Source organism: Microtus oregoni, unplaced genomic scaffold (genome assembly GCF_018167655.1).
Source record: "Microtus oregoni isolate MIOR12 unplaced genomic scaffold, Mior012 000014F_ref0000157, whole genome shotgun sequence".
Lineage (NCBI taxonomy): Eukaryota > Metazoa > Chordata > Mammalia > Rodentia > Cricetidae > Microtus > Microtus oregoni.
Window position 1 is genome coordinate 33011315 of NW_024543073.1, and position 24877 is coordinate 33036191.

At 41.0% G+C, this 24877-nt stretch overlaps 1 protein-coding gene across 1 annotated transcript in view; it reads left to right on the top strand.

Moving 5' to 3' along the window:
- Nucleotides 1–24877, top strand: part of Adgrv1 (adhesion G protein-coupled receptor V1) — a 546438-nt gene that overhangs the window by 479788 nt on the left and 41773 nt on the right. Inside the window, exon 87 of the mRNA XM_041663490.1 lies at nt 2459–2580. Within this exon, the coding sequence (XP_041519424.1) occupies nt 2459–2580 (122 nt within the window). The remainder of the gene's footprint in view (nt 1–2458; nt 2581–24877) is intronic.

Sequence of the window (24877 nt, forward strand, 5' to 3'; positions counted from 1 at the left end):
GGCAATGTTAATGTGTCAAAGGGACGTCAGTCAGTGTTTTCTTTAAGTGATACTGCAGAGGTCATCAATAGTACCATAAGCATGTAACATGACAAACTATGCACATTTTCAGACATGCATCTGGAGTGTATCCTCTGAGAACCATCAGAAGCAGTATCAGTGAATTCTGGGATTATCCACGGGAGTTAGCCTCCACAAAGGGAAAGAAACCTTTATAATCAATAAATATGTTATATAACAGGAAACTACTTTAGGTGTGAGAGGGAGTGAATGCATATATGATTTAGAGAGAGAGAGAGTTGTTAGCTTCTGAGACACCTTAGCTGTACCAAAGGCAAGTGACTATTTCTAGCTGTAGATCATACAGATCACAGAATCCAAATACTATTTTATTGTAAAAGAAACCAGGACTTTTACCACAGCATGAGGAACTGTATTAAAGGATTGCAGAATTAAGAAGGTTGAGAACCACTGTCTGATACAGGCCAGGCCCCTTGCCTTGGCAATGACACCACCAAGAGTGGCCTGGTTCTTCCACACATCAACTAACATTAGTAATCAAGACAAATCTCCATAGACATGAACACAGGCCAAACCAATATGAATAATCTCTCACTGAGAATCTCTTCCCAGGAGATGCTAAATTGAGTCAAGTTGAAATATAAAGCTAACCATCACAGTTCTCTACAAGAAAAACTACCTACCTGCAACCAATAAATATGTCAGCTTCAAAGATCTTCTTACCCGTTTTGGTTAAGACAGTACAGAGATGTCAGCTATGCAGCATTGGCTCTGATGCACAAAGGGAATTGTTAGAACAACTGAATGGTGTCTGTGAGATGCTCGGTGTGCAAACTGCTAGCCATACAAGTCTGATGACCTGAGTTCAAGCCCCAGTACCCTCTGAAACGGAGAAAATCCAACCTAAAAGTTGTCCTCTGGCTTCCACACATCCTGTGACATGCAAGTGGCCTTACTCAGGCACACACACCAAATACACACACACACCTACGTTCATATCTACATCTACAAATACTCAAAAATACATATGTTCACACGCAAATAATAAATTAAAATTTAAAAATAATAACCAAATGGAACTTGAACGTGCTAGTAATGTTTTGGTGCAGCTTTCCTGATTTTTGAAACTGTGTCTATATACAAAAATGCCTTCAAAGAAGATACAACTCCTAGTTTTAAAGAGTGAAGAAGATGAGGTTGACAATGTCCAGGCAACTTGTTAGGCCCACAACACCCTGTCACCATGCTGTCATTGCAACTTTCTGTTAGCTTGAGGTTGTTTCAGAACAAAATGAAAATTTCAAACTGCTCAAATCATATTTAACTATTCAAACCTCACAGTGTGTGAGGACTTTATGTTCTGCTGGTGGATTATCAGGACTGTCCTGAGAATTCCTGTAGTGTAGTCCATCATAATGCCTTTCAATGGCTTGAAAATATACTTACTTATGGCTGCTTTAAGATCTCATTCAATTTCCAAATTGTACATGGATTGGTATATCACTATTAAGATCTCTTCTGTGAAGACATTTGAGAATTCAGATCATCTCCCCTCTCCCAAAATCAAAGAAGAGACGTGGAAGTGACAATAGCGTCCTTGACCCAGAATCAGTCCATCCTGAAGAAGCATTAGAAACTCTGGAGAGATGGTCTGTGCTTTAGAGCATCCCTGCCTTCCCAGAGGACACAGTTCAATTCCCAGCACCCACATGGTGGTTTACCCCTGTCTGTCACCCCAGTTCCACAGGACCTGACACCCTCTTCTGGCCTCAACAGGCACTGCTTGCAGTGTTGCATAGACATACATGCAGGCAAAACATTCATGCACACATGCAGAAATAACAACAGCAGCAACAACAAAAACAATAAAAAGACATTGCGGTGCTCCAGTGGCACAATGAACACACTGTGCAGGGTGCTTAATATGGAAACCCATGGAACAAGGGGAGCATGGTGGACAGAGCCAACGCTCCCTGCTGGTACTTACCAGTTAATGCCTTCATCTCCTTCCTGGGACATCTGCTTACATCTCAGGGACTCGCAGAAAACAACTTTAAAGCTTATGATTCAAATGCTGCATTGGAGAGTGTTCATGGGGAGCTCAGGGTTACCCCTCACTCTTCAGGAAATCTTGTACTGGTCTATGCCACTTCTCACTCAGTCCAGCAGGTGGTAGCCTACACAGGGACAAAGTTCTTCCTTCTCCTTCCCCTTCCCCTTCCCCAAGTGACAAGCAGACCCATTTGAAAACCAGGAGCAATGTGGTTGAGCTCTGTGCCTTCTCTACACCTCACAGGAGAAGGATTTCCTGGGTTGTTCTCTCGATGGATATTAGGACTGAAACCATCCAGCAGAAGGAGGCCAAAATAGTTCTCTGTTCATGTGTGTTCATGTGGTCTTCTGAACCTCAAGTTTTTGTCTTCTTCATATTTTCCAGAAATTCCTCTGATCTTATATCTCTTTGCCCTGATTTCTGTGACGTGGCTTTGGGGAGGACTGCATATGGCCTACAGACACGTCTGGATGTTGGTTCTCTTTGTCATTTTCAATAGCCTGCAGGTAAGGCAAGCCTTCCAAGGCCACACACGTCTAATGAATGCAAAACTCAAGTGTCAACATTCAAGAAGTAAGAGTCTACTTGCAGATGAGTTTGCGTGCACAGTGACGTACAAAGTCTTAGAAAAATGTGGTGGGGGCCAAATAGCTAACATTTGAAATATGTCTGGAATTCCAACTTACCCATCATGTACGCTTGAAAAGGAAAATATTTACTTGTTTCTTTTCAGCAATATTAAGTAACTGCCAAAATATGTTCTTTATGGTTAGTTATGATCAGATAGCAACCATGTAGGACCGATGCACATAAATGGGCCATTGCTGTGTCTAGACATTAGGTCAATTGAGTAGTTAAATGGATGTTTAAGCAATTTCCGCTTAAACCCTAATGTTTAGATACAAGAATATTTCAGCGACTAAAAAATGATTTCATCCTTTCTTGAGTCCAATGGTGGCAATTTTAAGTTAATTTTACAAATATATTTGGGTAGTATGACTAAAAGTTATTAGTGATTTTTAGTGCTTTTGTTAAATGGGAAAACTTCTGAAATTATCAAATGGAACAAATGAATACATTTTTCTTATTTTCCAAAGTAAAAAAGAGCCCTTAGACTAAAAAAAAAGTCATGAAATTACCAAGAATACTTTTACATAGTTACTATTTTGTGCGTCATGTTGTAAAAAATGTATATATGCATATATACATAAAATTAGAGTCACACACAAGACCTTTGGGTCAATACCTAGTCTCAAAGTAGAAGAAAGAAAGAGGAAGGGGAGACAAATTCTTTAATATGAGTATAGCCTACATGATGGCATTGAATCAAAGTACATTATCTGGTTAGGAAGGGAAAACCATAAAGTGACCTTAAAGTTTAGAAATGGTGGAACATGGGCATCTCTGTATAGGACATTGGAGCATATATACTGCCCAAAAGGTCGCCAGTACTATCAATGCCTAGAGAAGACAGCCATACCCTTGTAGGACTGATAATTGAAATAAGTAAACAGCTCCAAGTTATGCAGTGTCAGGTGACATATGAGCAGGGTGTTATGGGAGCTGAGAAAACAGTCATTTCCATGCCTGTACCAGCATGCAATCAATGTGGCATGCAATGGTGAGCCATTAGGTCAGAGGCCCTGCCTTGGACACCTAGGTTCTAGCAGAAATAAGATCAGAGTCCACATTAACAGCCTGCTGTTGTGTAACAAATATTTTCCTGGGGAGACAAAACACAGTCATCTACTCACCCCAGATAGGCAGGCAGCCCAAAACAGACCAAACTGTGAATGCCACCAAACTCAGACTTAGTGAACCAATGACTTTTTTGGGGGTTACTTAAGGAATATGGGTGAGGGGTTACTTATAAGAGCAGAAATTACTCAAAGACAGCTGCATCACCCCAGTCTGGGTGACAGCTCCCAAAGCTGAGAACCTGGAGCACACTGCTTGGGCTGCAGACGGCTCAACAGGATGAAGAGTGTCCTTTCCAGCTGCCTCAGTTGGTCTAAGCCTCTTCCAGGCAGTGCAGCTGGTTTCTGCTTCTCCCAGGCAGCAGAGTCTGGTCACACAGTCTTCTTTTGCAGCTCAGCTTGGTTTCTGGAGTCTTTTTTGCAGCTGTGCTCCGTTTACTGTGTCAGATAAGGGCCTAGTGAATCTGGTCAGTTCCAGGGACTTCTTGAAGCTGTTTTTAGGGGTTTAGTTACCTGTTTAAGGAGGTCCCTGCAGAACGGAACGTTGTGACCTCAGTGCTGTGACCTCAGAGAAGGCTGTCACAACATCTGCACTGCAGTGCTGTGACCTCAGAGAAGGCTGTCACAACATCTGCACTGCAGTGCTGTGACCTCAGAGAAGGCTGTCACAACATCTGCACTGCAGTGCTGTGACCTCAGAGAAGGCTGTCACAACATCTGCACTTGCATTTGATTTGGTGGCTGTTCAATGGTCCAGGAGTGATTCAGAGTTTTAAATATTTGCTGCAGGCCTTTAAAATTGGGAAACATTGAAAACCTGAATTCCTGACTTGTTGCAGAGCAGTGCATGCATGGTGGTGGTTTTTAAGACACTGTGTAGACAGAATATGTGACATCACATTGTATGTGCTGTGCTTTATTGCCCCTACCTGAATCCATAACACCCCCATGCTTTTAGGACAAATGAAGAATGTGTGGCTATCTATGGGCTCTTTCAGGCTGAGAAAACAGTGTTACCCAAAGTTGTAAAAGAAGAAAGTGATTAACATTGTCTAGATTAAGAAAAGGGTTGAACGGGGAAGAAAAATGAAAGAGGAGACAGAAAGGGCAGGTTGTCTGAATACCATTAGCTCCTGCACTCTTTCGGGGCTGTCACCAGCTGCCTTATCCAAAATGAAGGCTTCAGACTTGGGAGTTTGGATTATTTTGACTTCATGGATTTTATTGTCAACTTTTTCTCCCTTTGAATGGAGATGACATGTTCATACACTCACGTTTGCCCTTTCAAAGACTGTCTAGAAATGTTTAGAATGAAATACTGAGAAGAGCCACTGTGAGCAGGCAGGCTGTTGTCATCTGAACTACGGTATTCTGACATTGTTCTTCAGGTGTCGGGGTAGTGGCAGGTTTTAGGGCTGTTGAGATTTGCTTAGTGGTTACATATGAGAATGAAGAGTGCAGAAGAAGATCACTGAGAAATTCCTGACTTAGATGGTAAGTAGATGTGAAGATCGTTCCTCACATGAAGACCATGGTTCTGGGAAATATGCAGCAGAGCTGGGAGAGCTTTTAGTGACACTGTTAATTACAGCAACCTTTCCATGACTGGGTATGTGGAGATGCTGGTGAAAGCAATTGGTAAGGAGTGATCAGAGAGCACAGAGGAGGAGGAGGCTACTAGTTTGTTATCGCTGTAGGAAAGAGAGCTTCAACAAGATGCAGTAGCTACTCCATGGCAGTGAAGAAGCCAATAGGAAGAGAACACACACCTGAACCACGTGACTTCATGGGGTAGCTTCAGAACTTTCTATGTATTCAAGGTCCGTGAGCTACATGAAGGGGCTGCCAATAAGCAAATAAGCAAACCACTGGACCTCACTCCTGGAGCTGTTCTTACAATATCTGGGTGGGCTCCAAAAATGTTCAGTTCTGACAAGTTTCTGAGTGAAGCCGAATCAGGGATTTAGGGGCCATAGTTTGAGTGGAGAAGGCAGAGAAAAATGGAGGAGACTTATAGTTTAGGAAGAAAAGATGGTTCCCAGAGGAGATTTCTGATCCTTGTGAAAAAAAAAAAAACAAAACGAGGGAGAAAGTAACAACCATAAAACTGACTCTACACAAGGTCAGGCTGAGGCAAGAGGAGCAGGAGCTGAAGAGGCATCGCCTGCCAGCTAGAAAAATCTGCTCCCGTCAGTGGTAGACATGGCAGACCTCTGCAGCCAAGAGATGGCATTTTATCTAGCAGCCTCCAATCTTAGGCCGAGCTGCAGGGTCATGTGTGTAGAGGAGTGAGTTAAAAGCCTGAGGGGGCACAACATGAAAAGCAGGGAGCAACTTGTAAGTAGAAAGTAACTCAAGATGCTCAAGAGCTGAAATCAGTAGGGTTCTGTGGGATTTGCATTTGTAATGGAGCCAATCAGAAGTCACTAAATCAGCTAGCTGCCTTCCCAACCTGGAGATCATGACCCCTTTGGCAAACCTCTACCTCCAGAAATATTTACATTACAATTCGTAACAATAGCAAAATTACAGTTAGGAAATAACAACAAAAATTATTTTATGGTTGGGGGTCACCACAACTTGAGGAACCGTATTAAAGGGTCACAGCACCAGGAAAGCTGAGAAGCACTTCATCAGATAATACAAACTGTAAGACTGTGGTGGTAGCCCATGTTGTCTACTGAACTACATACTTGCATACATACATACATACTGAAACAGCTGTGCTAAGTACAATGGTGGATTTCATCAGAAGATAGAAAAATTATTATCTCTTTTCAAGGTCCTTATTGCAAGCTAAGTAAAATCTAAAACTATTGCAAACTCATGTTTAATGAGCTAATTTCCTCTCTGTGACATTCCTGGAGCAATGACCCTGTGTGACACTACTGTGTGGTACTGAGCACCTGGCACATGCAGTCTTGATATCAGGGACTCAGTAAAATCAGTCTTCAAAGTCATGCTTGTAAAGGGCATTTGAAATGTTCATTTCTCTGGATTTCATGAGTCAATTTAATTTATAAACTCCCCTGAGTCTTCAACTTAAGCACTTCCACGCTGTATGCCTATAGAATAATAGGATCTTCCAGGTACATTCCATGAGGACTCAATGATTTGTCTTTAGTTTTTGTTGAGTTTCTGTGACCCCAAATTATAGTTTCTTGGGTTTTTGTGACCACAAAATTATACTGTGTATTTGTGCTTTCCTTGGTTTGTTTTGCTTTGTTTTGTAGGTTGGTTAGTTTTTTGAGATAGGGTCTCTCTGTGTAGTGCTGGCTGTCCCAGAACTTGCTCTATAGACCAGGCTGGCCTCGAATCCAGAGATCCACCCACTTCTGCCTCCTGAGTGCTGGGAGTAAAGGCCTGTGCCACCACTGCCAGGCATGCCTACCATGCCTTGTATATTTTGCTCAGGGATTCCTGCCTTATGTTTTAAAATCTGGATTATTAAGATGCCATGGGTCCTGTGAGAGCAATGAATAAAAGGTGTATTTCTTTTATGTATTGTTTGATACATTTTAAGTAAGGAACCTTTTTCTCTTGAAATCCTCTTAGGAATACATTAATGACTGAAAGATCCAAGTTGGACTGTCACACTACTAATATATTTGAGCATTTGGAAATATATACATGTAAATTTATATATTTTAAATCATAATAAGAAAATGCAAATGTAAGATTAGAATAAAATCATCATTCTAACTATATCAGTTATTATGTCTAAAACTCAGTTCCCCATGAACTGTAAAAAAAAAAAAAAAACAACAAAACACAAAAAAACCCTAGAAATTTCTCTAAGAACTGAACTCATGTTCAAATTCTTTTTGGTTTATAACCATTAGTTATATTTCTTGGACTTTTTTATGTGTGGGTTTTTTCTTAATCCACTGTGTATTATGAGCAAAATATAGAGAATAAAAATAAAAAATGCCTTTTAAATTTGGACCCCAGGAATCTTTTCCTTATTTCAGTAACTAATAGAAAAGATGCAAGCATGTCATATCTAGTCTTGCTACCGTCCCATGATCCTCTGTGGGTAGACCCAATTGTCCACTGAGCTTTGTTTCGTGTCAGAGTCAGGACTCCAAGGCTGCTAAATAGAAAGCAATATTCCCTTACTTGTCCATCATGCGTAGATCTCAGGACGCTTCCCTCCGTGTTTCTGGCTGGACTTTCTCAGTTCACTGAGCATGGTACCTACCGCCTGATTTACCTCCCAACAATTTCCCAGCTCTAGTGAGAAAACAACTTGTTCCTTAGCAATCTCAGGAAGGACCACGCTGCTCCACCCCACTCACATCCCAGACAGGAACCAGTCACATGGTGGCCCGGGCTCAAGCCAGGCCCGAACTGGTTCCATGTACTGAGTCCAATGGTGGAAAGGGTCAAATTGATCCTAAAACAGTAGTGTATCAGGAGAAAGGATTTTGTTGCCAATAGGAGAGATCAGGCCAAAATAACAGATGTCCACTGTACATACTTTCTAAATCTCCTTGTTCATTAATTCAAGTTTTGAGGAAGCCAAGGACAGCTGTTGTCAAACTACTAGGAGCTTCGGTGTCTGTTATCAGAGCCAAATTCATAATAGACAGCATTTCTTTAATCCCCTGTTATATCATTGCAATAACTTCTATTTTAAAAGTAAAATGAATTGACTTTGACATTCTTTTTAAGAAGGTTTTTTAAATTCTGTGATGTCAGGGGAGGTCTGTACATGTAAGTACAGATGCCTGAGAAGGCCAGAGAGTTGGATCACCTGAACTGGAGTTACAGGCAGTTGTGAACCACCTGATATGGATGCTGGGGACTGAACACAGATACTCTACAAGAGCAGTATATGTTCTTAACCTATGAGTCATCTCTCCAGCATGAGTTTGTCATTTCTTAGTCGATTCACACTACTATTTATAGATCTGGTTTCTTGAAATATTTGAGCCAGAGTATATCCAAATTTGTTTAACAATGAAGGGGAATAATTACCAAGCTGATACTTGGCTGGAAGGCATAAGTAGGACCCCATCCATCATTAAAATACTACTGAATCTGTTCCATACTTCTACAGATCTCATAAACAGCCCCAGATTTTAGCCACAGAAAGTGTCTGCAAAGACATGGCTCTTCTCCTGCATACAACACTGTACCACTCGGATTGGAGAATGCCCAGGCCAGAGTTATCATTAAATGCAGCAAATCATAGCAGTGACTGGAATCTACAATGTGGTTCTGTGTTTAATAAGAACCAGTTAGAGTCAGTCTGGCATACGTCACTTAGTTTAGGTTTGCTTCTGTGTTTCTTACTGTCAAAATTTTACTGGATGGTGAAAGAAATAGACTAATGGGATACAAAATCAAGCCTCCCTCCCCCACCCTTTGTTTGGAATTTTCACTTAGCATCCTGTGCAGCTCACTGCAGGTGTCTGCTTAGATACGGTACACATTTAGTCTTAGCTGCTTTCTTTGGAGGATAAACAGCTCTTGGGAAATGTGCATTGTTAAAATAATCAGTTACAGAGAACTAATTGTTTCAAGACACTCCCTTCACTATTGCCTTCCAATAGCCAAAAAGCCAACAGTAATAAGAAATGTCACTTCGTTTCCATTAGAGACCAGCACATGAACTATTCATGAAGAGTGCGAAGCAGTTCTCCCTCTTCCCAGAAAATCCTGGAATAAACATGGAGAAGACAGGGAGGCTGGGGCTCTTCATCTTTCATCTCTTTGTTGATTTATCCCAGCGCTGTGTGTGTCAAGTTCACTTGGAGGGGGGAGGGGAGAGGACCGACAGAGTCCATTTGTCTTGTAGAGTAAGATTCAGAGGGTCTAATGAATACCTTCCACACTCTTTAGAGCACCCCGAACATCCCCATAACTGTTCAAATAAATACACAGAAGCCGAGGGGAGCAGGTGTATTTTAACATCCCCTGTCACTTCTCCCCAAGCTCTCCAGAGTTTGGTACCATATGGTCTGATAAAATGTCTGTTTATGTAAGCTGCTCACTCCTTCTGACAATGTGTGACTCTCAAAAAGCTGCAGGCTTTCCACTTTGGCAGGAGCTCTGTTTTCCAGGTATGTGCTCCCGAGGCTGGGTTGCCAGTGAGCAACACAGAGTGAAGTAGGGGAATATTTATCACGTGGTCACACATAGCCACACAGAACTTCCCAAAGCTGACTCTGTCTTTCTAAAACAGGTGCCTCAGTTTCCCCTGCCCCAGCACAGCCATTCTATCCTTTAGCTTCTTTCCTCATGGTTTCATTGTTGTTTTTGTTGTTGTTTTCCTTTTTTGTATTTTCTGGGTCCTCTATACCCACATTTTTTCAGTTCACTTTAACAGTACAGCACACTGTAATACCCAAAATTGCAAGCTGAGCAGCTTTGCAGTAACCAAGATGCAAATAAATGTTGTCCGTCAAAAGTTCTGGAAAGCAGAGCAAGCAGTGATGTATGAGAGTGCTTTTATGTAGTCAGTCAGATTCGTCCTCGTATTGTTAATATAGTTTCCCAGGGTCTAAAACTTTATTACCTTTTTATATTGTTCAAATTCTAGTGTGGGAGAGGATTGTCTTTTATAATATTTTTCTGCACATTTTCCAATAACTTTCTTTAATGTTTGACTGCCATGTCCCCTAGAATGAGCATACAACTGCTAAGCAAACTCAGTTCTACCCCATCACTGGGTGATCAGGGTTGAACCAAGGACTTCTGGTGTCCATGGCAAATTCTCCTGTTCAGCTACACAGCCCAGTCCTCTAACCTTAACCTGCTCTCCTACTTGATGTATCTGAGAAATAGTTGTCTATTTTCTAAACAAGTGATGATTCTAGGCCTAAATTGTGTCCTTGTAAAAGTGTTGTATAAAATATGTATGCATGCATATATCATATAAATTTGTAAACTATACCATATTTTATAAATGTAAAACTCTGTAAACTAATCAGTGAACAGAAAGGTTTGTCCCGTGAGCAACATAATCAAAACTGAGGCCAAAGGGATGAGCTTACTATCTCGGTCTTCTTCGAGTCTCCCATTGGACCACTGGTACTTCTCCAAATAAATTCAGTGCATTCCCTTCATAGAGATGCTATTGGTCCATCAATCCTAGTTGTAACACAAAGCTTTTGTGTACTTTGTACTGTCTTGCTTAAATATGTAACCAGTGCCTTATGATTTAAGCAATGATTTATAAAGCTGAAATGGTTTTGTGTTGGGAGTGCAGATAGACAGGGGCAGGACCTGGCACACCCTCCGCCCTACAGCACTGAAAGGCAAAGGTAGAAGTAAATACAACTTTAGGAGTGTAAATCCCACAGCAGGCAGTTTCTGTAAACCTCTGGAAAGAAATGTTTCGATTTGTCACAATAGAACTTCCTTTGGAAGGCTTGGGCCTATCCCTTGATCAGTAGAACCTGTCTTCAGGCTTTGTGACAGTCACCTAGTTTGTCTCTTCTCCTGGGGACAAACTCAGGTGAAAGTCTTTCTCCTGCCTGGCACTCCCTGGTCTTCATCTCCTCACTTCTCAGCCTTGTGAGCTTCATGAATTCTTTAACTTCCAGTCAGCTGCTTTCTGCTCAGTTTCCCAGCCCTCCGCTCTCAGCAAGCAGCTTTAGCCATGGTGAAAGGTCCTGTAGGTCTCATTTTATCTGGAACTTTCCTTCCCTATGTCTACTCTTATTTTGTTGGTCCGTTTGAACATTGTTTGTTGGGAGACATCTGGTGCATATTCCACTTTCTGTACATCAACCAGTCCTCTGACTCAGAATTGGAACATTCTTTAGAGGGACAACAAAAACAAAAACAGACAGCCGTAAACACAGGGTGCCCTATTTAATGAGCTTCCTTCTCTCTAGGATGTTGGACCAGCTATTCTGATGTCTCTATAATGCCTTCTGCCATTTTGTTATAGTATATATGTGTCTAGAACCCCTTCTCCAACTTACACAGTTCTGTGCAGTGATGTTAGTCTGATATTATCTCGTCTGCCAGGGCCAGCAAATCTAAATGGATTTATTTCAACAAATATCTCATAAATTTTTAAATGAAACAAAATTCATATTAATAAATGGAGCTAGTAAAAGCACTGCAGTTCATGAGGAATTTAGTGACTACTGCTGGGACACATGCACTGATGGAACTGTCATTCAGGGATGTTTGTGCATGAAACATTGCACAGCCAGCAGATGAGGCACACTTAATGCATGTAGCATCAAGATTCAATAAACTTCCGGAGAGGGCTTTAGAATCTACAATCTGTCATTCACAGATTAATGTTTAGAAACCACATACCTATTTCAAAAACTGGAAGAAAATATTAGAAAGAGTCATCAAGATGTTTGTGTGGCAAGGGCCACAGAAATCCGAGAATCTGGATTCAGTTCCTGGAGCCCACAGCGGAAGGGAAAAATCTACTCCCAAAATTGTACTCTGAGCTGCACATGCATTCCCACACTGTCATACACACGTCATATATACACATACCAGGAGAATAAATACGTGGCTCTCCTGAATAAGTGTAGCTCTCACCCCTCATTAAAACTCTCAGAGGGAGAGACCTTCACAAGAAACCACGATCGGACACAATATAGAGATGGAGAGTGGAAAGCCCAGCCCCAGTGGACACATGTGCGTCATAGGTCCTGCATCTGTAGTCCAGGGAGCATCACGGAAGAGAAGGCAGGAAGACTGGAAGGGCCAGAAGACTTGGAAATCTTCTGTCAGCAGTCTGTAGTGGCAGGCTTTCTTGTCAAACTATCTTTGACCCGCCAGCATGCAAACAATGGCATGGGCAGTCTTATTAATTAGGAAAGCTCAGTCCATAGCTTAGGCTTGTTCCTAACTAGCTCTTATAACTTAAATTAACCCATTTTTATTTGTCTGTGTTCTATCAAGTGGAATTACCTCTCTTTCATCTTGTACTCTCTATGTCTCCTGGGTTCTCCTGAGTGCCTAGATTCTTCTTCCTCTTCCTTTCTCTCCCCAGAAATCCTGCCTATACCTCCAGCCTAGCTATTGGTCATTTAGTATTTTTATTACACTGATCATAGCAATACATCTTCACAGTGTACACACATCCCACAACAGCCTGCCCTAAAAGCGGCTTCGTAAATAAAACCAGAACTATAGCGGTATTGATGGAGATGTTGACATGGAAGGGAGAATTTTCCAGTATCTTACCCCTAGAAGAATACCTGTAAGTAGCTAATGATTGTTGGGAGATGGAGAATTAGCTCCCCCAGAGATGAGCCCCTTATGTCCAATGCAGAGTGGTCAGACCCAAAACCATATATACATAAACATTAGAAACACTCAACAAGTTTATTTCTGTGTGCTGTGTGTACGTGTACATGTGTGTGAATATATATTCATGTATGTAAGAATAATAACCAAAGAAAAAGAGGTTATAAACTTGAGCATGAAAGGGTCTTAAGGGAGGAAAGGGATAGGGTCAGTGATGATTTCTATTTCAGTTAAAAACATTAAAACTTGTAAAGGATTTTGTTTCTAAATTATAAAGACCAAATAAAACCAAAAGTATACAAAATCAAATAAGACTAAATGAATGAATGAATAAATGAATGAATGAATGAATGAATGAATATTTTAAAGCAATAGAAAAGATAGAGTATCACCGTGGAAGAGCAGATCAGGGCGCTTAGTTCAAAAGGTCCCTGCACCTGTCAACAGGTCTGCTTTCTCAGCCCAGGGACAGTTCTACTGAGAAAAAAGATTAAAAGGCATGAATCAAAATTAAACTGATTCTTTTTTAGACTTCATTTGACACTTGGATCAAGGAAGGTTTGTCTTCAATGCTTCAGACTGAACCAGTTCTATGTCACTGTTTTCCTACGCAAGTGAGAATTTTCCTTCTAAACTTGCCCCTTTGCTTTGAGAGTGCATGAAATAGCCTGTTAAACGACGCTGCACTAGCTGTAAATCCTGCCCTAGTATTTTTTTTTTTTTTTTGCTTTTGTGAGCATTTGATTTCTTGGAGATGAGGATAGCCCTATTTGCTTTACAAAATGTCTGTAAAAACAAACTGAAACAAATGCATTAATCTCTCCAGCACCTTGGTAGGTGTGTAACAACACACTCGCCTCTTTTCTGTCCCTTAGGTGACACTAGGCATACACAGGTATTTTAATTTAAGGTTATTTCACACAAACAAATCATCATCGCCTCAGCGCTTCACAGCATGCCACTAAGATCAATTAACAGTGTGTCTCTAATTGCTAATTATTCAGTTGTTGTGAGGTACTGTGTGTCACATACTCAACAACTGGCCAGCGCAATAATCCCATCAACAAGATGACAAGGCATAGGCGTAATATGAATGTGATATCAGCACAAAACAGCAGGTATATTTTATCCTGTGGTCATTCTTTCTCTGGCCCACCAGCCAGTTCCCAAATAATAACATGGAGATTTATTAATTATGAAAGCATGACCTTTAACTTAGGCTTGGTTTTAACTAACTGTTATAACTAAAATTAGCCCACATTTTTGTTAATCTATGTTCTACCATGTGGGTTTTACCTCTCTTCCATTCTGTGTGTCAGGCATGAATGTGTTCTGAGTCTTACTGGCCTCTCTCCCTTGTCAAGATTCATTTCCTCCATTGAGCCTATAATTCGTGATCCTAGAGAAGCTAAATAAGAAGGTGAACCCAAAGAAAAACATATAGTCATCCTCCTGGATATTAACCTTCATCAGGCGATGAAAGGAGACAGAGACAGAGTTCCACATTGGAGCACCGGACAGAAATCTCAAGGTCCAAATCAGGAGCAGAAGGAGAGAGAGCACGAGCAAGGAACTCAGGACCACGAGGGGTGCACCCACACACTGAGACAATGGGGATGTTCTATCGGGAACTCACCAAGGCCAGCTGGCCTGGATCTGAAAAAGCCTGGGATAAAACCGGACTCTCTGAACATAGCAGACAATGAGGACTGCTGAGAAGTCAAGAACAGTGGCACTGGGTTTTGATCCTACTGCACGTACTGGCTTTCGGGGGGCCTAGGCTGTTTGGATGTTCACCTTACTAGACCTGGATGGGATGTGGATGGTCCTTGGACTTCCCACAGGGCAAGGAACCCTGACTACTCTTCGGGCTGATGAGAGAGAGGGAGTTGATTGGGGGAGGGGAGGGGAAATGGGAGGCGGTGGCGGGGAGGAGACAGAAATCTTAAATCAATCAATCAATCAATCAATCAAAAAAATTCATTTCCTCCTTCCTCTCTGTCCGGAAGTCCCACTTATACCTCCTGCCTAGCTATTAACCATTCAGCTCAGTGCTGAGCAGTGTCTAGGAGCTGTAGCTCCATGGCTACTCAGATCATCCACGTTGTCTCTAGGGCAAGTGATGGACACTCCACAGGGCACCATGCTGCTGAGCTGCTGTCCTAATCTGTAATGAATACATTCTGTCTTATACTGTCTCCTGTTTAGCCTGGGTTTGTAGGATTATAATTCGTCATAAGTCTAGAAGCATCTGTACAATCAATCATTGCAAAGGCGGTGAATGATAGTTGATTTGAAATGTAATACTTGATAGAAAGATGTGGACATCGTGATCAGTTCATTCCCTTGTTAAAGATTTTTTAGGTTTTTTAAAGAATATATTTTTAGTAATAGACATTAATTATAGACTATAATGGGTTCCATTGTGACATTTAAATAATGTTAATATGTATTTTGATCATTTTAACCCCTAATTCCCTCTCTTATCTCCAGAATGTTTACATTACTTCCATTTTGATTGCTTGAATCAAGCACTCACAGGGAGACCCAACATAGTATTATGTCTCCTAGAAACAAAATGAACTGCTAAAGATTACTAAAAGCAATACATGGAAAGATGGCTCAGCAGTTAAAAAAAGCACCCATTGCTCTTTTAGAAGACCTAAGTTTGCTTCCCAGCGTATCCGGGCATCGCATGCTTTGATGTATGTCATAACAACAGTAACAACACTACTAGATCATTAAGGATTTGTTGTTTTCATCACAGCCTCACATTACAGTTATTATTCATAGAGAAATGTCCCTGCAAAATTGCTGTATGCCATTTGTTTCCTTAATTCTGTAACTTAGCTAGTCTTAACAAAAGTAACCTTCTGCAACAAATCAAATTAGTGAGTAAAGTTCCTGTTCCGTACTCAGGACATTGGAGAGCATTTATTAAGAAAGGAGAAACAGGGCGGGAGAGGTGGCGCCATGACCAAGAGCACCTGCTGCTCTGCCAGGGCACCAGAATTCAGGTCTCAGGACCCACATGATAAATGAAACTCATGACTGTTGGTAACCGACTTCGGGGAATTCCGCGCCTCTGACCTCCGTGTGTACCTGCACTCATGTGCATATACCCACATGCACACACGTGACTAAAAGTAACAAAAATCAATATTAAAAAGAATAGCAAAATGAATATGACTTTCATATACACGATGAACTCCCCAAAAGGAAGGAGGTGAAGTTAATGCATGTCCTTGGCTCCATGGCAACGCCCATCTTATTCTTTCCCACCCCTCATTAACTTTCCCATCCTATAGAGCCTGTGCTTTTAACTGTAACTGCTTATTACCCAACTAATTCCACCTTCATAATGGAGAATAGAATGTGTGCTGCTGCTACAGCTAGTGAGTGTCTAGAGCACGTGAGTCCATAGGGTTAGCCCCAGTAATATAAAATCAAAAAAGACAAAACTCACCTGATGGAGGACTATGAAGCGTTTGGAGACTCACACAGTCCTATAAGAAAGCCAAGCACTGGCACCTCTGACACACGTTATTCGTGTCCAAGAGGAGCCTGGCTGAAAATACCCGAAGGCTGCATACACTGAGGTAAACACAGAGACTGGGGATGCTTTCAGATACTCAGTGACTCCTGAGCCCAACTCCACTATTTGCTGAGATCTTTGGGATGTGATATGTTCTATGAATGTCTTTTGATATTATCATTATAGCAAATGAAGAGGAGAGCTAATATTTTTAGGAAAATTCTAGAATCCTAGTTTTATTTCTGTCTATTTAATTGGTCATTGCAGTGAGAAAGCAAAGGCATAGTGTACTCACAATAGCCAAGGACTGAACAGTCTGTGAAGTGACAGAATCACTCTGGTGCACCTCACAGGGAGGACTTGCTCCAGATGTAGCTGGTCTCCTAAAATGAAGTGAGGATTTAGGCTCTGAGCAGTCATTGTTCTTGTCTCCTTCTGTTTGTCTGCCTTCTCACTCCTGTGTGCATAGGCATCCCACTGTTGATGCTGTGACCGCATCCTGTGCTGCAGGCTTAGGGTTAATCATGCCTCTGGTCCTAGCAAGGACTGAAGACTAGAGACCAGCAGGAACTAGAGTTGCATAGCCTCATTTTGTGATTGTTGATTGTCTACTGAAAGGAGGTCTTTCTTGAAGGAATCTATGTGATGAGCTGTGAAGACAGTTGATAGGCAGGCACAATAAACTGCCCAAGATTTTTCCTCTGTACCTGTACATGGGGTGGTCCTATCTGTGAGTGTATGTTTTCATCTTCCTGCATGGATATGGATTTTATACGTAGTTCTTGCTATTACCTAATTCCCTATGCCTACTTTTAAGTTATCACCTTTTGTGAAGAATTGCTATGAAATAACAAGACAGAATGTGGGTGACGGTTGTATGGCTGGAGCAGACAGGGGGACACTGGCAGTGAGACCAGGATTTATCCCTACTGCTTCTTCTGGTTTTTTGGAACCCGTTCTCTTTGGAGGGATACCTTACTCAGCCCAGATGTAGTGGGGAGGGCCTTGGTCCTGTCTCAAAGCAATGTGTTAGACTTTGTTGACTCCCCATGGGAAGCCCTACCCTCTCTGAGGAGTGGATGGGGGTAAAATAGGGTGGGAGGCAGGGAAGGTGGAAGGAGCAGGAGGAGGGGAAGGAGTGGGAAATGGATTTGGTGTGTAAAATGAGAAAAGATAGTTTTTAAAAATAAAAATGTTAAAAAAGACAACTCATGGATATGTTCCCTTGACTGCTCATCCCGATGTGAAGGCTTCTCAAGTATCTTTGTCTCTACAGTCTTCATTCTTCTATAAAAACATAGACGCTCCCTAACTGATAATGTAGTTACACCCCAGATACACCAAAGAAGTGGGCGACATCCCAAGCTGAAGATGTTTTTCACCAGAGTTGGCCCTGAATTTTTCAACTGTATGACCTTAGCATGCAGTTCGACAAAACCACTTCCTATGAAGCCATTATAATGAGTGCTTGAATATCTCGCAGAGTACAGTCCTGGAAGTGAGAGCACACCATCAAAACACAAAGCACAAAAGCTACATGATCTGTTTGGGGCAATCTGGATCTGTATTAGGAATAACTCATTCCCAGTAATCTTCCCATTATTAATAATGTACTTCTCTTTCTTAAATTCTATTATGATGCTTAAGACATGTTTAAGAAAACCACCCTATTTATTCATCATTTAAAGATCTACCTTTTTCCCTAAGAAGCCAACTAAGTTGCCTTTACAGGAAAATATAAAATATTTTTATATTTTCTTAACTTTTTTCCATTTGAAAATTTGTTATTACCAAAGAAATTTTAATTTTTGAAGAAACATTTAGGAAAGTAAGTTCCTTTCCATTGAGTATGAGTCTGAGACAGTGTTTGAATGTCTCTCCTCTAAGCCAGCATGATTTAAACGATGTAAAGTTTTCAGTAAAGCAAAATAATGTCCCAATTCAGCGAAGACTGGCAGGATCCTGTCAGGTGGAACTAGACCACTCTTCCGTGTAGTCTTAGGTCTGAATCCACTCCAGAGTCAAGTGATGAGAAGAGTGTCATTACCATGATGTGACGTGATGTAGCATGATGTAACATGATGTAGCATGATGTGACATGATGTAGCATGATGTGACATGATGTAGCATGATGCGACATGATGTAGCATGATGTGACATGATTTTCAGATGCAAGAAATCTTAGAATGTGTCTCTGAACCAGTGTGGTTTCTGTGTTGCTATATTTATCATCTAAGTATTTCTCTAGGATGAATAAGACGTGCTCATAAAAATTCCTCATTATAGCTGGGTAGTGATACTATACGCCTTTAATCCAGAGGCAGGAGGGTCTCCGTGAGTTTGAAGTCAGCCTGATCCACAGAGCTAGTTCCAGGACAGCCAGGATTACACAGAGAAACCCTGTCTTTAAAAAAATCCTCATTCTCCTCTCCTCTACTTAGTGTGTTGTTGTTTACATATAAATGACGAGAGCCTCAGAGTTTTGCAACTATTTGATCTCCCTCCTGCACTGAAATTAAATGTTTTCTTCCTTGGACAGAGTCTGTGGCATATTTTTCTTTCCTTTTCCTTTTTGTTTTTGTTTAAATGCCTCTAAATTTTATATGAATCAAATATTTTAGGAGAAAAAAATGGAGTCCATCTACTAAAACAAAGCCACATTTGTTAGTCCTTGGCATTCCATCTCACCATGTGCTTTTCTCTCCCAAGTTTGGTGTGCACATTTTTACTGCCAAAATAAGTAGAATACAAATATAAAATCTGATTGAAATGTGACTTTGTTTAAAACACCAAGAGTAGTTCATGAATCAGCGTAAGTTAGCAAGATCTCATGAATGCCCAATCTAAGACTGCTCTTGTATCATCTTCCATCACTTCCAAGAGTCCCCAGGCTGAGTTTTTCTTGTTACTGTACAGTGGTGCTTGTCCCCCCGTCTACCACTAAATGTCCTAAGTGTCTGTTACTTCCTTGGTGCCACCACCAAGTACACAGCTGTGGAACTCTCTCAACCCCTATTCTTTTCTACATTCCATCTTCATCTGTAGACGTATTACTTACCAGACACTGCATCCAGAATCCTGAGACCCTGAGCAAGTCCCCTTCCTCTTGAACATCATGCAGCCTCTTGTCCATGTCCAAACATGTTTCTTGCTTATCTTCATTTTTATCTTCTAGGATATGCTATTGTCCTTTTTTTTTTTCTGTAAAAACATGGGCTATTCTTGCTTCTCACAGAAGCACCAAGAACATTTTCATCATAGAACTAGATTCTCTCTGACTTTGTGACCCTGGGTTGTTGAAATCATTTTACAGACCTTAGTCAGATAGTCTGACCTTCTAAGTCACTTCTCAGTTTTTGTTTTGTTTATAGTCCTTTTCATTTGGGGCCAAGAAAGTCTTTGATTAAAGGTTGCTATAAACACTGAGAAGTTTATTACCATATAGTTCAAAGATGAGCAAGAATGGAACCTGCTAGGAATTCTGGATCTTCAGAACCTGTGACCAGAGCTGCAGAGTCTTCCACTAAAAACCAGGAAGCACAGATATGGCCTGTTGTGTTGTGAGAATTGTGTGACTTGTGTGACACAAGGTTTGCTTTCTCCATCTGGAAGTGAGCAGAGTCAAGCTCACTCACCTGGAACTTTATGCATCAATTATAAAACTTCAGAAAAGAAAAAAAGAGTAAACAATGACTTGTACCCAGAAAGATTTTTATGAACACTGACTTTTTTTGGTAAGTTTTTCAAAATTTCTATAGAATTCTTGTTTCAGGTTGAAAGACTGAGACCTGAGGGAGTCTCAGGCATCTCTAGACTAGCAGGCCATCAAGAGCAAGTACTGGGGCTGGGAAGTAAACTTTGGCTTTCTAGAAGCTAATGGTCCCCAAAGGCTTCTGGGTCATAATTCTTCATTTGTGAATGCTTCCTATGCTAGTGATTCCTATGCAGATGCTCTCTATGTTGGTGCTCCCTATCCAGGTACTCCCTATGGAAATGCTCCCTGTGTAGATGCTCCCTATGAAGGAGCTCCCTACGCAGGTACTCCCTATGGAAGTGCTCCTTGTGTAGATGTTCCCTATGTAGATGCTCCCTATGCAGATGTTCCCTAAGCAGGTACTCCCTATGGAAGTGCTTCTTGTGTAGGTGTTCCCTATGCAAATGCTCCCTATGCAGGTACTCCCTATGATAGTGTTCCCTGTGTAGATGTTCCCTAAGCAGGTGTTCCCTGAGATTTTACTCTGTCTCAGATTTATTGAAACTAACAAAACACATTTGATATTCAATCTTTATTTTTTACTGAAATTGATAACTCAAAAGCTATGTTTATAATACTTTGATAATTATACAATAATACAGCAAGTCAATAATGAATAGATTAATAATTAGATGCTTATTTGATCAAACAGACAATGATTCTCAATCACTAGTTGTCATTTGGAAGGAGGCAAACTTTCTGCATTCCGTTTTCTTTCTGTGAAAAATAAGGAGAAAAATGCTGTCAGTGAGAAGGCTAAGTAATATAAATAATCCATATACTGACTCATGGTGGGGTCACAACTATGCATTAAATCCACCTAAAGCAGCAAACACCTTGGCATGACCTGCCTTACCTTTATTGCTCTAGGAACACTGTTTACTTGCACTTGACAACGCCATACAACATAGTACATGGTTTATAATGAGGTGCTGGTTATCCTATGTGATTTGTTAGATGCAACAAACCATGGATGGGTTATTACTTTTGTGATCAAATGGCTTATGAGGTCTTAGCTTCACTGTCACTGCCCCACACTGTGGGTATCCCCTTACTGCATATATTACAGTGGGAAAATTAAACCCTGTATGCTAGTGTTAGTCAGACTTTCATTGCTGTGGCAAAATAAGAAAACCAACCTGGAGGCAGAAAGGTTTCTTTGGGTTTGTGTATTCAAAGGCCTCGTGCCTTCCTGGCAGGCAGAGCACAGTTCCAGGCAGCTCACTTCACAGCAGCCAGGAAGCACAGGCAGGATGGACCCATTAGCTGGCTTTCTTTTTTCTCTCTTTTATTCTTTTCTGGCCCCCAACCCATGAGAATGAGTGACCAATACTCAGGGAGGGTTTTTTTCTCCTAAACCAGTCCTCTGAGAAAAATGTCACTACAGGTCCAGCCATATCACTTCCTGTCTGTCTGCACAGACCTCCAGATCTCTACGGTTAGCTAGTAGCTAGCTCCACCTTCCAATCTTCAGACAAGCTTTATTTGTACAAACAAGATATCACCACAAGAAGGGTAACAGGAGTAATTATTGGTGTCACATTATTATGTGATCTATTAGAACAATTTAGAGAACTTTGTAAAATTCTTTGTAATTCCTGTAAAATTCTTGACCATTGTAATAATGATTGCTGGCTTCTTGTAAGTTTAGAGACAGTATCAAGATATCCAGCTAGAATACTATTGTAATCATGGATGCTCTTGCCCTTTCCGCTAACATGACTCTGAAAAGAGCACATAGAACTTTCTATCCATGAATAGCACATAAGTTCTTATAACAAAATATAGTCTGGGGTGTACTTTTCTTCAGAGGGGGCCATAACTCAACAACTTCCTCATGCATGCCGCCGTCATGCCACCTCACACAGAGTGAAGACTGTGCAGATGTGCAGGGGAATTTGCGTTTCAGCACATAGCACCAATGGGCATGGACTAACCTTATCTCATAAGTGATAATGTCGTCCAGAAAATGGTAGCAGAAGGGCTGCTGTGAGCTGAATGGAGCTTGTCTCTGTCTGGGACCATGGGCAGTTGTCTTTTCCTGTTTCCATCTCTGACTGAATTTCTCCAACTGGAGTCCATCATTTTCTTTTCCTTAAAACATCTATTTTCTGCTGTGTCCAATCATTCTCATTTTTTAAATATTTTACTCATTATGTTGTGTGTGTACATGTCAGTGTGATGCATGTTTAGCAGCTTTATGATGACAGCATTCATACACTGTAGTATGAGGAGTGGGATGTGTCCCATCCGCCCAGAAGCTTAGCCCCAAAATAACCACACAGAAATTGTATTAATTAAATTACTGCCTGGCCCATTATCTCTAGCCTTTTATTGACTAACTCTCACATCTTGATTTAACCCATTTCTAATAATCTGTATCACCACTTGACTGTGGCTTACCGGCATGAGTCTAACCAGCATCCATCTCGGGCAGGAGAACCATGGCATCTGCCACACTGCCTTCTTCCTCCCAGAATTCAGTTCTCTTTTCCACGCCTACCTAAGCTCTTCCCCATCAAAAGGCTAAGGCAGTTTCTTTATTTAACCAATGAAAGCAACACAAATACAGAAGGACCTCCTACATCAATACACTACTCTATTATTTTTTATTTTTTCTTCAGATGCTTTCTGTTTCTCATTTTTATTTCAAAGAAACTGTGTATCACTATTACAAACATGAAGAGATAATCCAAGGAGTGGCTCCATTTACTACCACTTCTATCCTCTCTCCAGTGTTTTATGTATCAGACTGGGTCAATAATCACTAAAGAATGGAAAACATTCCACAATGAAAATGGAACTTGAATGAATGAACTATTGCTGAAGCCGTCTCCAAGGTCTGAAAACAGAGGCTCAGAAAACTCAATTACTTGCTCAAGTCCACAGAACCAAAGTGGCAGCCAGGGCCAGTTTTATATAGAGCTTCCATTTTTTCCTTACATTGTAATGACAAAGCTATCTGATAGTTTAATATACAAATACACTCTTACTCTGTTCATAGAAAATATACTACAAAATACAACAGGAGGAATAAATAATGACAACAAAAGCCTAAATAACATCATGGCATTGAGCAAGACTACATCTTACATCTAATGAGTGCAAATCAATTGCTTGCATTAAGCTAAATCCTCTACTAGATTGATAGGACTTAAACCTATAAACTTTTAGTTAACAGCTAAACACCCTAATCTGGCTTCAATCTACTTCTCCGGCCTATCAGAAAGGGGGCTGGAGAAGCCTTAGTAGAATCAGTTCTCTACACCTTCGAATTTGCAATTCGATGTGATCATCACCTTAAGGCTTGGTAAAAAGAGGCTTTATCCTCTGTGCTTAGATTTACAGTCTAATGCTTTGCTCAGCCATTTTACCTATGTTCATTAACCGCTGACTATTCTCTACCAATCATAAAGACATCGGGACCCTATACTTATTATTTGGGGCCTGAGCAGGGATAGTAGGGATAGCCCTTAGCATCCTAATTCGAGCAGAACTTGGTCAACCAGGCGCCCTATTAGGCGATGACCAAATCTATAACGTAATTGTCACAGCCCACGCATTCGTAATAATCTTCTTCATAGTTATGCCAATGATAATTGGTGGCTTCGGCAACTGACTTGTCCCACTTATAATCGGAGCACCAGATATAGCATTTCCCCGAATAAATAATATAAGTTTCTGACTTTCACCCCCATCATTTCTCCTCTTACTGGCATCATCAATAGTAGAAGCCGGAGCAGGAACAGGCTGAACTGTTTACCCTCCATTAGCCAGCAATTTAGCACATGCTGGAGCATCAGTTGACCTAATTATTTTTTCATTACACTTAGCAGGTGTGTCCTCAATCCTTGGGGCAATTAACTTCATTACTACAATCATCAATATAAAACCACCAGCTATAACACAATATCAACCCCCCCCCTATTTGTCTGATCAGTCCTAATCACTGCTGTACTTCTACTCCTTTCCCTCCCTGTTCTAGCCGCAGGAATTACAATACTTCTTACAGACCGTAATCTGAATACCACTTTCTTTGACCCAGCCGGAGGGGGCGACCCCATCCTCTACCAACACCTATTCTGATTCTTTGGGCACTCAGAAGTATATATTCTTATTCTCCCTGGCTTTGGCATCATCTCCCATATCGTAACCTACTACTCAGGTAAAAAAGAACCATTCGGATACATGGGTATGGTCTGAGCTATAATATCTATTGGGTTCCTAGGATTTATTGTCTGAGCCCACCATATATTCACAGTAGGACTTGACGTAGACACATGAGCTTACTTTACATCGGCCACAATAATTATTGCCATCCCAACAGGAGTAAAAGTCTTTAGCTGATTAGCAACCCTACATGGGGGTAACATCAAATGATCCCCTGCAATACTATGAGTGCTAAGATTTATTTTCCTATTTACAGTAGGAGGGCTGACAGTTCAAATGAAAATGTACTGCAGTATTTCTTGTATTCAGAGGCTGCTTGTTCATTCCTGTCTTCCAGACCCAAAATAATTACACAGAAATGTTGTTAATTACAACACTGCTTAACCAATAACTTAGGCTTCTTACTAAGTAAC